Below are 13,673 nucleotides of genomic sequence, written 5' to 3'. Positions count from 1 at the left end.
TTTTTTTATAGGTATTTTTATGTCACCCATGTTAATAAGTTACAATATGCGCTTGTCATGATACTGAAGTGCATTTTGCCAACAAGAGTGTTGACCTAAGAGGATCTTATCTTCTCGGCCTTTCTTTTTCCAACACGTTACAAACAAATTGACAAGAGAAATGATATAAACGGGAACACTCAACTTCATAGCACGATTCCTTAAAAAATGGCAATTCGCAATTTATTTAAAAGTATGAAAAGGAAAAAGCTTTATGTGAATTCAAATTTGACATAAAAATCTGTATATCAGTAAAAAATACACAAGAAACTCACAATTTTCTAATAAAAAATATCTACGAATAGCAACATGGTTAAACTATAGTTTTGGAATGGGAAAGAGTTTCTCTTCCTCCCCAGTATTTTAAAACCACTCTAACATCAACATCCTCCATTCTCTCGCCCAACAAGAAAGCGTCGTTTTTTTCCATCTAATTTTGTTTTTATCCAAAATATCCAACCCCCCCCCCCCCCCTCGTAAGTCCACATTAAAATTATCGTGTCGCGATGGTCGGAGCTCAGTTGAGGATCCATACGGTCGCCGGACTTTTGACGGATCAACCGGAAACTAGCCGGTGGAGTGCCAGCTGTCACTGTTACTCCTCGGTTCGAAACATCTCATTCCATCTCTCTTCTAAAAATAAGCATTGTCGAAAATCAAGATTAACGGTGATCTGCAGTAAATCGTCACGTGGAAGCTTCAATCGGAAATCTAATCAGAGTGATGAACACGATGATGATTATATTGAAGCCGTCGTCCTCGTCTCAGGTCTTCAATCTTTACCTTTTGTAATTACCTTTCTGCCCCTGCGTCCGGTCTTTAGTTTGATATTATGTTGTATTTCTCATAATCCGATTTTCTCTGAAATTTTACTACTTATATCGAAAAGATCCGATTTTTCTCCTCTACAATATTGCCTGTTAAAAAAATGCAGCTATTGTTAAAAAAATCAAGTCATATTCTCTGATATTGAGCTGCATTTTAGTTTACCTTCATTATTTTAGTTAGTGACAATTGGTAAAAAAAGTTGCTTGCCCAGTAACATTTGATGGTCCTTGTACTGATTAGTAAAACCCGGTGTTACAGAATTGAAGAGACCTATAAACACTTAAATTTGTTAGAAAAGGTGACTTGAGATGGGAAACCGTGCACTTTGATGGTAATTTGAGAAACTAAATCGATCAATCAATTAATTACATCTCCAATCCTGAATCAGTTGGGTCGGCTGTATGATTCCTATGTTTCCATTTTGGTTTAGTCAGGTCTTTTTCATTTTAATGCTTAATATTAAGGTTTTTCTAAATTGCGTATATACCAGATACAAATAACTAGTTCAATCCCGACTAGTTGGTATAGTGTATATGGATTTCTCTGCTGCCATTATGTTTTTTTTCTAAGTTGTGCATTAGTTTGGAGAGAATTTCGGTATTTTAGATAACTTCTCTCGATGTGATTTTAGTTCTTCCTAGTCCTTTTCTATCACCTTTCAAAAGTCTATCCAGGACATGACCAGACCAAACTATCTCCGACTCTTTCTTTATTCTGATATTCTCTGTGTGTGCTACTTGCAACCTTTGGTTAGATGTGATCCTTTCTAATCTTGTCCAATATTGTATGACGGCACAACTATTGTAATATCCATATTTCAATATTCATCCATCTTAGTATCCATATCAATATTCATTTGGTGGATATGATGGACCATAGGGGCTCAACATTCACTCTCAATATAATATTTCTGGTCTAACAACTGTTTAATAGAACTTATATTTCACTTTGTTAGGTCTCTTTTTATTGCATAGCGTTCCCTGGCACTTATCCATCTTGACCAACTTATTTTAATCTGTGTACTTTGAGAAACTAATTGCTTAATACATTTCATCTGTAATCTGTCTTCTAATATTACTTAGTATTTTCTTCCCTGCACGTGAGTCTAAGCATGTTTTACCAATGCTGCAATGACTGTAGAGACTATGAGGCACTACCAAATGCGTATGCGTGGATTTCAAGAACCAAGATGGCACTCATCTGCTCACTTGATTCCATTTTCTTTTCACACCAAGGATCCTATTGCTGATGCGTCATCTTTAGGGACAGGATTTCTTCGCCGTTTCCAGAATCCAACTATTTTTCTTAAGATTTCTTGTGATGGCGAATATGTCTTGCCAATTATTGTTGGTACGTGTTTTTAGATTTCTCCTTCTGTAAGCAATTCTGTCGTACTGTTATGGATTAACTCCTGCTACTTCAGGAGAATATGCTGTCGAAAAACTTATAGATTCATTGCATGAGGAGGAGACTGGGGTAATGTTTTTAAGATTTTTGACTGTGGATTCTCTGATTTACTTCACCTTTTCTTTCTTTTAACTTTTCTTTGAGATGCTGATGTTGGGCCTGCTGCAGGATTGGCCGGACCAATTCCAGCTTGTGAGGAATCTATTGCTGAAACTTGGCTATGAAGTATGTTAATACCATATTTATGTATCTTATCATATGCATCCCTTCTCAATCTTGATTCTGTTTTAATACATAATATCTCCATCTTGATTTTAGTCTTCATTTTTACCTAATTTGCTATCACATTCCCTGAACTTGAATCACCAGAAACTTTTGGTTCTCGGATACATGTCATTCTAAATGTTAGTAATATTTGTTAATTTATGTATCCAGATGAAAGCTTTCATGATGCGCCCGTTAACTGTTTCTGCGTTATCTTTTAGTTACCAGTTCATGGTATTAATATGCATTTACTAATTATCATGTAAAGTTCTTACTGATTGCTCTAACTTGTAACGTGCCAAGTTAGCAGGAGGCTCAGTTCCTTCTAGGTGTTTTGCAAGATCTAACACTTCATTTAATAGCTGATCACTTTTAAATTGGGCAATGATTAATGCATTTTTTATTGTTTGAAGTGCTGCTCTTTCTTTCTTAGTTTGGTGATATATCATTTTCAGGTTAAAATGGTGAAGATTACAGAAAGAGTGACTAACACTTACTTTGCCAGAATATTTTTCCACAAGGTATGTGAAAGTGCTTTTTAGGTAAATCCAAAAAACTCCTACTTCTAGAGAAGATTTAATCTGAACTTAACTTTTTTGATAATACATAGCCAGGGGAAAAAGATATTATAAGTGTGGATGCTCGTCCTTCAGATGCCATTAATGTTGCCAGAAGATGCAAGGTTTGTTCTTATGAAAACTTTGAGATTCCAGTGTGATAATGTACATTGTTAAGTGTTTGCTAACATCCATTGAAAAATCGATGTCAATCATGGTATATCTGTTGAATAAAGAATGGGACTAATGTAAAATTAGCTTTCCTCCTGTTTTGCTCCAACTTATATAAAATACCAAAGTTGCTCTCTCATGTGAATTTTCTTGCCTTATCTGTTAAGTTTTCATGCCTCTCTGGTGCCCTCTCTCATGACTCCTTTAGTTACCAATACACTGCTTCATATAGATTGCTCACGGTTGTAGAAAAAATTATGTCTCCCAAATGTTTCCTAGTATTTTAAGATGAAATCAAGAATAGCTTTATCGGCTTTCAACTTCTTTACGTCTAATAAAACAATTAACATGGATCTGAATTGTAGTTTTTGAGTTAACAATAACAAATTTGGTAAAGTTTTATGTGAATGATCAACTTCTTTTCAGTTTTAGCTGCTTAAGAGTAACTCTTATTTGATCTTATGTGAGCTGTAATGACCTTAACTTAATTTTGAAAAACCATCATCTGTCTTAATTGAGTTTCTTTTGGTTTATGCAGGCACCAATATTTGTGAATAAGCAAATTGTTTTGGCTGATGCAAAAAGAATAGTTCATGGAATGGACCGATCAAGCAGAGTTAAGTCCACGTATGATGTATTATTAGATAGGTTGGTCGCTTTTCTCTCCTATTTGCCTATCTTTGGACCTTTTCAATATTTAAGCTTGAGTCTGTCTGACGCAGTGCATCAGATGGCCCCGATTTACTTTCTGAAGAACTTAGTATGGTGAGAAGTATGAACTTAGCAGTGAATGAGGAGCGGTACAATGATGCAGGTATATCAAACTAAATGTGTGATTATTTATTGGAAATAACTGCTATAGTTTTCCTATACTTAATTTGTTGATATATCACCAAAAATTGTTTTCTGCTTCCTGCAGCTATGTGGAAGGACAAACTGATGAGGCTTCGTGAGTCAACGCACGAGCTCTAAATCTTCTCCAGGTATATCTGCCTACTGCTGAGGAAAGAGCTCTTAGATTACTTTAATAGTCGCGAAATGTGCAAATTTATATATTGTTTGGATTATGGCTTTAGTATTCATCTGTCTCCTGAAAATTTGCATCATTCTACAAAGGAACATTTTTCATTATTCGCAGCTATTCATTGTAACTTTTTCTCCTTGTCCTGTTCAGAAATAAAATGTAAATATTCCTTACTGGATTGCAACGATAAAGGATGGAAGCTTGCTGTCTTTCAACTTTTCAACGTCATGCTAACAAAAGTTTCAAGGAATCAATAATCTACAGGGAAGTTTGAAAATTATTGTTGTGTATAGGTTCCCTTGTTGTAAAAAATCTTTGTCGTTGAAAAGCCTGGCTAACAGCAACGATGCATCCTCTAGGTAAAGATGTATAGTTTGATTCTTGCTAAAGAATATATCAACTCTGTGAGAGTAGCATGTACAGTGAAGACGACAATTTGTGTGGCCCAAATCATCTCGTGTAACAGATGTTGCAAAGATGGTACGGCTGAAAAGCCTTGTAACAGATGGAGTCTTTCCTTTGCCTTTCTGATGGCTGGACCACTCCTAGATTGCTCTATTAGTTAAAAGAAGGGGGCTGGTTGTGCTGAACTGTATGGTGAGAGAGCTGGATTATGCTGAACTCTATGGTCGGAGGTGGCTATGCTTAAGTATATGGTGTGCATTGATTCATCCATGTTTACAGCCTATCCAGATTACTAGAAGCATTAGTAATGCCTCCATGAAATGATCAGTTGAAGATTCTTTTGCATGCGTCTTTGAGTGATTTTGTCTGCTATCTTCTACCAACACAGGTATTGCTAACTCTTCCGTGAGACTTAAACAGATGGCAAGAATTTAGTTATTGTCGTCTTTGGTGGAATCTGAACCTTGGTTCCTAAGGTTTTTAGTCCTGCCCTTCGACCAATAGGCTTTCTCATTGTGAGTGAGATATAACCTAGCTTCACTGCTTGTTCACCCGAACTGCGCCTTTACCAACTCCAGTCTCTCAACGGAATGCCCATTGAGTAAATAGAACTCAGATGTTTTTCTGCTGTACATTTCTGGTCAACTCGACATAGGACTGGGAGAAAATGGGTGATCGTGAGAGTAGTAGAAATAAACAGAAAAGAAGTAAATAAAAGACACTAGGGATTAACCAATGTAATTTATGTTCCCGTCTATTTCCTAAAATAAATTTACATATATACAAAATGCTGCAGCCGAAGTGGAATTATAAAATAAAAGGACCCAAACCCAAAAAAGAAAATAGAGGCATGGAGATTTATGAATATCTAAGTTTAGGCTATAAACTTGGGAATTACCAGAACGGTGTCTTGTCAAATTACCCAAGAAGCATCAGTAAATCCAGTCTTGATCTTCCCCCAACCGTAGAAGTCCAGTATGAGCTCAAGAAGTTTCAAGCTAATGCAGTCGCAGAGGAACAAAATAAAATTCCTACTCTAAAATTTTAATTTTCAATTTTTGCGTGTTCAAATTAAATTATATAAATCTATCATGATTAAGTAATTTATATTAATTTATCATGATTAAGTGATAAATTGATATTTGTGAGAGTATTAGTTAACTATGGACGGTGATAATGGTACGTGTAAAGACATACTACTATGTATTTATTAGATTGATATAAACACTGAGTGTAAATAAGTATTTCTGTGCTAGGAAGATACATAGTGATAGGCTGTTCTGTCTATCAGAAGCATCGAACAAGAAGTCGCCTGTTTAGAGATGAGATTAAGGTTTCAAACTTCGTGAGGTAGTTGCTGTTGATACTAGGAAGTGCAGGAACGTGATAGACGGTAATTCGATTAGCATGTTGCTGGAGTTACTTTGTTCTGTTAGCTCAGGAGTTAAGTGCATTTTAGCCTAGTTACTTTCGTTTTAGTAGCTAAAGTTAGCATCACTTATCGAGCTTCATTGTGTACAAGTAGGGGTGTACAAAGGAAACCGACAAACCGCACCAACTCGAAAATCCGAGTTAAACCGAAAAAATAAACCAAACTATGGTTTGGTGTTGGAAAAAATACCCCGACCATAATTGATTTGGTTTGGTTTTGACTAAAGAAAGTCAAACCGAAATCAAGCCAACCCAACCCAACATTAAATATATAGAAATTTTAGATATATTTAATATATAAATATACTTATTGTGATGTAATTTGTAAATATTTCTTAAGATTTTTTATAATTTTATCTTTTAAAGTATTATTTCAAGGTTGGATTTAGAACTTTTGAATGTTCCAATAAGTTTTATAGCCATTAATATTAGTAAATTAAATAATGCTAACAAAAGCCCAAACCAAAATCAAATCAATACTAATGTTAACAAAAGACATTTAATTCAATACTACTAACGAGAATGTATTGAATATCTATTTTTTGTTTTGCAATAATTTAGATAAAAATGCATGACCTATTTTTACTTATTCTTTAGCGTTTAGTCATATAATTAATACTCCCTTATTAGTCTACTTATTTTAGCATGGCTTAGTACTTTTAGATTATGTTTATTTTTATTATAACTTTTTAATTAGCAATATTTATATTACATAATTTTATTTTCCTTATTGTTGAATATTTTAGGATAATGCCATGACACATCTCATATTTTGTATTATTTTCTTGGAAAATACTTTATATAGGTGTATTTTACTAGGATTAAAGAAATATTTTGAGCACAAACTATATGTTTTGTTCTACGAATATTTTACCGGAAAAAACCCGAATAACCCGAGAAAATCCGAGAAAAATCGAGATTGAAAAATCCGAGTTTTATTGGTTTGGTTTGATCTTTAAATTTAATAATCTGACACAATTGGTTTGGTTTGATAATTGTAAAATCCGAATCAACCCGACCTATGTACACCCCTATGTATAAGTAAGTTCACGTTGGCAATAAATTGCAGGAATAGAAAACAGATGGTTTTGGTAGTGTATTAATTGTAGGAATTTTTACCTCCTAAGGCAAATGCTAACACCTTATTTATTTTAAATAAATACCATTTAAAAAAATTATATTCTATAGATACCTTTTAATGTTTATAGCAAAATATCTAATTTTGGTTACCTCTAGTAAATCAATTAACATAATAGACTCCTAATATAACTCAACAAACTCAATTATAATACACAAAATTTGTATTTTCAGATATAAAAAAGATTCTCAACCGAAAAATACCTCAAACACATAGCAATCTTCAGAGAAATTATATAATACATCTGAATACATAGATTATATTAATTTAAAAAAACATATGAATACATTCATGGCATATAACGAGATCGTGAATACAATAAAATACATAAAATACAGCGGGATACATTGAAATACAATGAAAAAAAAGACAGTGAATACAATGAAATACATGGAATTCAGCGAGACACATTGAATTACAATGAAAAAAATATAATGAATACAATGAAATACATAATACAGCGTGATACGTTGAAAATACATTGAAATATATTAACAGAAAATCAAGTTGCTCAGCCCCAAACTCCGTCGTTTTTGTTCAAAACCCTAATTTTCGACGAATTCGCCGTCGAGCAAAAACCCTGAATTTCATTAAGCCAAAATTCGGATCTACATAGACAATAACTTTTGAGAGCAGCTCGGTGACAAGAACTTTGAGCAGTAGCCATGAAGTTTTGCCAAAAGAAGACCAGAATCGGCTATACTGTTTATGATTTCTTCTCTTTAGTTTATCTTATTTTGCAACGTGACTTCCTGTGAATTGAAATGAGGACGAAAGACAAGAAACGTGGGATTTCTTAGCGTTCCTTTTACCACCGTGATGAGACATCGTGAACTTGAAATCACCGTTTGTGACTAATGGTAGGTGAGAGGAATTTTGAGATTGATTATCGTGTTTTTACGGAATGGGGGAAGAGAACGGCATGTATCAAAGTAGAGAGAGAAAGAAGATAGTATAACTGAATAGCGTATTTAGTGGCTTAGGGGTAGGAGGTAACCAAAATTAGATATTTTGCTATAAACGTTAAAAGGTATTTATAGAATATAATTTTTTAAAATGACTTAAATACATCTAATGCATCTTATAACAACAGAAAACGTATCTATAATCCATAATATAGCAAATAGTATCTATAAATAACTAATTACCACTAAAAGATAGTGCTTTATGAAAATTTCTTTTAACTGTATACGCCCATTTAGTTATTGTTGAGTGAATGGCGGAATTCATTCAGTATTTACAAAAGCCTAACGAAGTTTATTCAAACTTAAATTTCCACAAGAATACGTTGTGGGTGGGTTTTTTCCCCGCATTTGCGAAGTGGTCATATACATCTATTTTTGAGGAGACAAGCAATTAGTCAGCTTTTAAATTCAAAATCTAATTCTAAACGTTTAAATAGATAAACAAATTCAGATACCCATCTTTAACTACTACTATATACTTATTAATATAGCCCTTTTCCTCTCAAACTTTTCACCTAAGTACTGTATTATTTCAATCACTAACTACATGTACAGTTCATTGTATTCACCCATAGTGGTATTTTCTTGTTGGTTCATTAAATTCAGTTCCTGAGCTTTAAATGGGAAACGCTCAATAAGCTGCAATTCACTCCAAATTCTTCATATATTATTACTAGGGGTGTACATGGACCAGCTTGGTTCGGTTTTTATCAAAATCAAACCAAACCAACTATATCGGTTTGGATTGATTCAATTATGTTGGGTTTTTTGGGTTTTCTGGTTTTTTTGTTACATTAATATTATTTCAATCTTACTTTGTTAAAATTATAGATAAAACTTTGATAAGTGAATATATGTTTAGTAAATATGGAAAAACTTAACAAATATATGATCTATTAAAATATTCTAATGGGAGATTTTTTTTAGTAACACATGATAGTTAAATTCTTAGTCGTCTAACAATAATTTTTCATTAATTAACGCTTTCAAGGTTAATACATGAGAGGATCCCAAATATTTCTACATTTTCTAAAGAAAATTTACTATAAAGTCTTAAAAAAATATATATAATTTATATATTTATATATGTTTTTGGTTCGATTTTTTTATTCAATACCAAACCAAGTAAATCCAAACACAATTGAATTTTTTAATCGATTTGGTTTGATTTTTCGGTTTGTTGTGATTTTTCGGTTCAGTTTGAACATCCTAATTATTACCAAATTTCTGGTGATTTTGTTATCATATACATTGAAATAATCGAAATTTTAGGCTGTAAAGGATTCTCTATCATTCTGCAGCGTCACATGTAGGTGGAAACCTCAATTGATTCATCCAAAAATCCGAAATTTGGAAAATAATTGTTTCCTGCTGGTTGTCCGTACAATTATTACGTGCCTTTAATAACTTCGGGTATATTCTTTTCAAGTGGCGTCAATTTGCTAGAGCTTCCAGTTTTTTCTTTTTTCCTACGCTAGAATATACTAATTTGCTTTTAGAGAATTCATTATATCAGTAGTACTTTATAATTAAACGGTATATTCATGCAGAGGCAGATCCAGGATTTAAATCATATGGGTTTAATTTTTATTGTTTTTAACATTGAATCCATTATATTTTTAAAGTTATGAGTTCATATCTACTATTTTTGTAATTTTAGTGTATTTTTACATACAAATTTTGACTCCACATCGAATGTTATGAGTTCAGTTGAACCCGTAAATTATACACTACATCCGCCTCTGTATTCATGTTAATTTTGTAAAACTGTTAGAATAATCCTCTATCCAGTTTTATCTGACACTTTTACTATTTTGGAAGTAAAACATTTTTATCATTGACCAAAAAAGAATAAAAAAATTGTAAATAGGTAGATACTATATAAAAGATTGAAAATCTCCTGTTGACATCGAAGATTGAAAATCTCCTGTGCCTAAAGTTTGACGATTATTCTAATCCATTTATTTACGTACCAATTGCGTAGTGTTTGACTTGTACATCTAACCTTTATCTTAATTTATTGCATCAGTAAGCAAGTTTGTCCATGAAACCAATAACAAGAAGAAATTATTGATTCATAACTGCTATATTACTACCATAATTTCTCTATGAAGTATGAGAAAAATACAAAGAAAATGGCTATATTAATCGCAGAATCCTAATTAAAGCAAACTTTTCCTACACATACGTATGTCTCATGCGCAAACAAAATTAGCTCGTTAGTTTTTCTAAATGGCTAGGTCTACTTCTGATAAATCAAAAATTCTCTAAGGTAAAATAGTATTTTTTAAGAAATGTGATTCGTATTTTTTATTTGGCGTGTGGATGAACCGTCACTACAAGAAAGTAAGGATATGACGACATTTATTTAGTGACATTTGTAATAAATGTCGGGAAAAAAATAAATTTTTCGACATTTATGACAAAATGTAGTTTTCACTTGTAGCTATTTTTTAAATTTATGTTCACTTGTCTGTTAGCAGTTTAAGAATTGATGGGTCTATATTGGATGATATCTTTGTGATTTGTGAATAGTGAAGCTTTGAGTTCAAAAGAACTTTTACAATGTTGTCACAGAAGGAGATGTAGTATAAATGTGCTATTAATGTTGCCTCTAGACTTTTGCTTGTAATTTAAAGTTCTTATGTTATTTTTGTAGAAGTGTGTGGCATTCTGAGGCTATATAGGCTTTGTCTTATTGATTTTATCTTGTACTCGACACTCAATTTAAAGTCTATAAACTATCAAAGTAACCTTTCTAATATTTCTTTTTCAGATTAACAAAATTAAGAAGAACAAAACAAATGAACTTTGGACCAAAATAAGTGGGTAAGTTTGGAAAAACATGTAACACATATGGTACTTTTTCAACTTTATTACATAGTTGTAATTCTTTTTTTATGTGATTCTTTGCAGAACTTCTGAAGGATGTAAGATTAATTATTGGCATGGAATACTTGGCTTGGGGAAAGATAGATCCATAAAGCCTTGTTGCAGAATTTGTTCTTGAATTTAAGGGAATTCGTTCAGATTAGTAGTGAATTTGACATAGTTTCATGTTAAAATTACTTTATCTTTTATGATTTAGTTTGAATTATGTTTTATTTAAGATATAACAGGTCATTTGATTGGAACTCTTAACTTGTAAGGAGAACCCTTATTATGTCAGTTTTACTATGTTCTTCAAATACAAGGTGAGAAGAAAATTTTTCTTTTTTCATATTTGTTACATTGTATGTAAAGATTGACATTTTTGAATGTACAAATCAAATTAATATGTATGAGACACGGCGAAAAACTAAATAAAAGATTATTATTCATATTTTAGAAATTTGATATGCATATTTTAAAGTGGCATTTCAGAAGATTTAATAAATGTCACTAATTTATTTGACATTCACCTAAATGTTGTAAATATTTTATTGACAGTTACTAAAATGTCGTAAATTATAATGCGACATCTTTTAAAAACTGTAAATAAATGTCATAATCTTTTTACCAACATTATTCTAAATGTCAACAATTTTAAGTGACGTTTCAAAAAATGTCATAAATAAATGTCGCAGATTTCTTACCGACATTTATGCAAATGTCGGAAAATTTCCGACCCCAAAATTTATGGCATTTGATACAAATATAAATTAAATGTCGGTAAATGAATTTGTGACATTTAAACATCATTATGCGACATTTATTTAATGTCGCCGTATCCTTACTTTTTTGTAGTGCGTGAACGAACGGGTTATTGGGTTTCTGGAAGAACTAAATTCCTAAGTACTAATTTGATTCTTTACTAATAGCTTGTTTGGACAAAAGTACTTTTAGTGAAAAACATTTTGTGTTTGACTAATTAATTTAAAAAATAATTATAAGCATCAATTAGTATTTGATCAAGCTTTTAAAAAGTGATTTTAAGTGTATTTTTCTTAAAAATACTTCTAGGAAGAAGCTATTTTTTTTTTTTTTTGCTTCTCCAAAATTACTTTTGCTTATACTAAAAAGCACTTTTTTTTTAAGTTGGCTTTTTAGCTATATTAAAAAGGAATTTCAGTTACTAAGTACCAATATAAAAAGAAAGATAATCTGTTTTATTATACACATATGATCAAGGCGGAAAGTAAACAAAACTCAATCTCTTTTGAATCTCCAAAAACGTTAAGCAAAATAAATAGTAATAAATAACTAAAAACAGCGCTACATTACAAATTTACAATTCAAAAATTTTGTGGATAAACAAAAATGATTCAACCAAGGTTGAACAAATAGCCAGAAGAATGGCCTTTCTGTTATAAGGTGACATGCAGAATTCCACCATTATGGTAAGTTCTCCACCTTTAATCAAAATTCTTCGGTGCTTTCCCTTTAATGAAACTTACATGGCACGAATTATTCTAAATTTGTCAGGCCAACGGGCCGGTTTCTGAAACCGGATGGTAAAACCAATTAGAAAAAAGAAGAAATCCCATATATATACAAAGAGAAGAAAGAAAGGAGAGAGCATATATCAAATACTCTTGCGATATCTGTGCCAGAAAATGAGCATAATGACACATTTCCTAATGATGTATAATCTAGAACGTTGCTCTTTGATCATACCATAACAACCTGAAGCTGCCTCAGATTTCTTCTTTCTATCAATAATCCTTGTAGCTGAGGCTGTTTTTCTACTCTTAAATGATACAGCAACAACGTTATGGTGATGATCTTTTGCATGCCTTGATGATGAAATTACACTTCTGTTATGGTGACATGCAGACGTAGAAACACACTGACCCATTTATTTGTATTCACGATACCAATAACCCAAATTCTATTTCCCAAAATTTGAACTCCTTTAAGAATTTAATTTCGGAGCCATCTCTGTGTGTCGAGCAAGAGCTCAGAAGAAAGAAGAGCAATTACTTGACCCCTATTTTGTGCCATCCTTCCAGCAAAACAAAAGTTTTTATATCGTCGCCTTTTTCTCTCGCTATATATCTATATAGTATTATTTATGTATGCGAAGTAGTATAGGGTGTAGATTTTTTCAAATTATAAATACTACTCCACTTGTTGCGAGTACATTTTTGTCGTTATCTCGAACAATTTTATTTATTTTTATCCACAAGAAACAGTTTACTTGCGAAAACTGGAAATTGGGTGGACCAGCATCGTCTGTTACTGACGGGATTGGGACAATTCAAATCTGTGTTTCATGGCCTACATTTCTGGAATTTACCAGCTTCTAAGACAAGGATATAAAAATTATAACGGTCATAATTACCTGTGTACATTTTTCTATAGTAAAAACTAAACAATAGAGATTTCTCAATTGCGAAATGTATCGAAACCCTGGGTAGTAAAAAAAAGTGGGATGCTGTATTTCTAAGATTGGATTTCATAATCGAATAAATCTCGTCGTAAGAAAGTGGGCTTTTTAGTTATGGGCCTAGCAAAAGAAAAAT

General features: G+C 32.3%; 1 protein-coding gene across 1 annotated transcript; it reads left to right on the top strand.

Moving 5' to 3' along the window:
* Positions 1–354: 354 nt before the first annotated feature.
* LOC104217094 (bifunctional nuclease 2) lies at positions 355–5,042 on the top strand. The gene is made up of 10 exons (XM_009767250.2): positions 355–807; positions 2,008–2,217; positions 2,291–2,343; positions 2,443–2,499; positions 2,994–3,059; positions 3,149–3,220; positions 3,805–3,914; positions 3,989–4,080; positions 4,186–4,249; positions 4,441–5,042. Exons 1-9 carry the CDS (start codon positions 546–548, stop codon positions 4,236–4,238), a joined length of 975 nt encoding a protein of 324 aa, XP_009765552.1. The 5' UTR covers positions 355–545; the 3' UTR covers positions 4,239–4,249; positions 4,441–5,042.
* The last annotated feature ends 8,631 nt before the right edge of the window (positions 5,043–13,673 follow it).

Source organism: Nicotiana sylvestris, chromosome 2 (assembly GCF_000393655.2).
Source record: "Nicotiana sylvestris chromosome 2, ASM39365v2, whole genome shotgun sequence".
Classification (NCBI taxonomy): Eukaryota; Viridiplantae; Streptophyta; class Magnoliopsida; order Solanales; family Solanaceae; genus Nicotiana; species Nicotiana sylvestris.
Note: the sequence above shows the minus strand (reverse complement) of the source record. Positions and strands in the feature narration are given on the sequence as shown.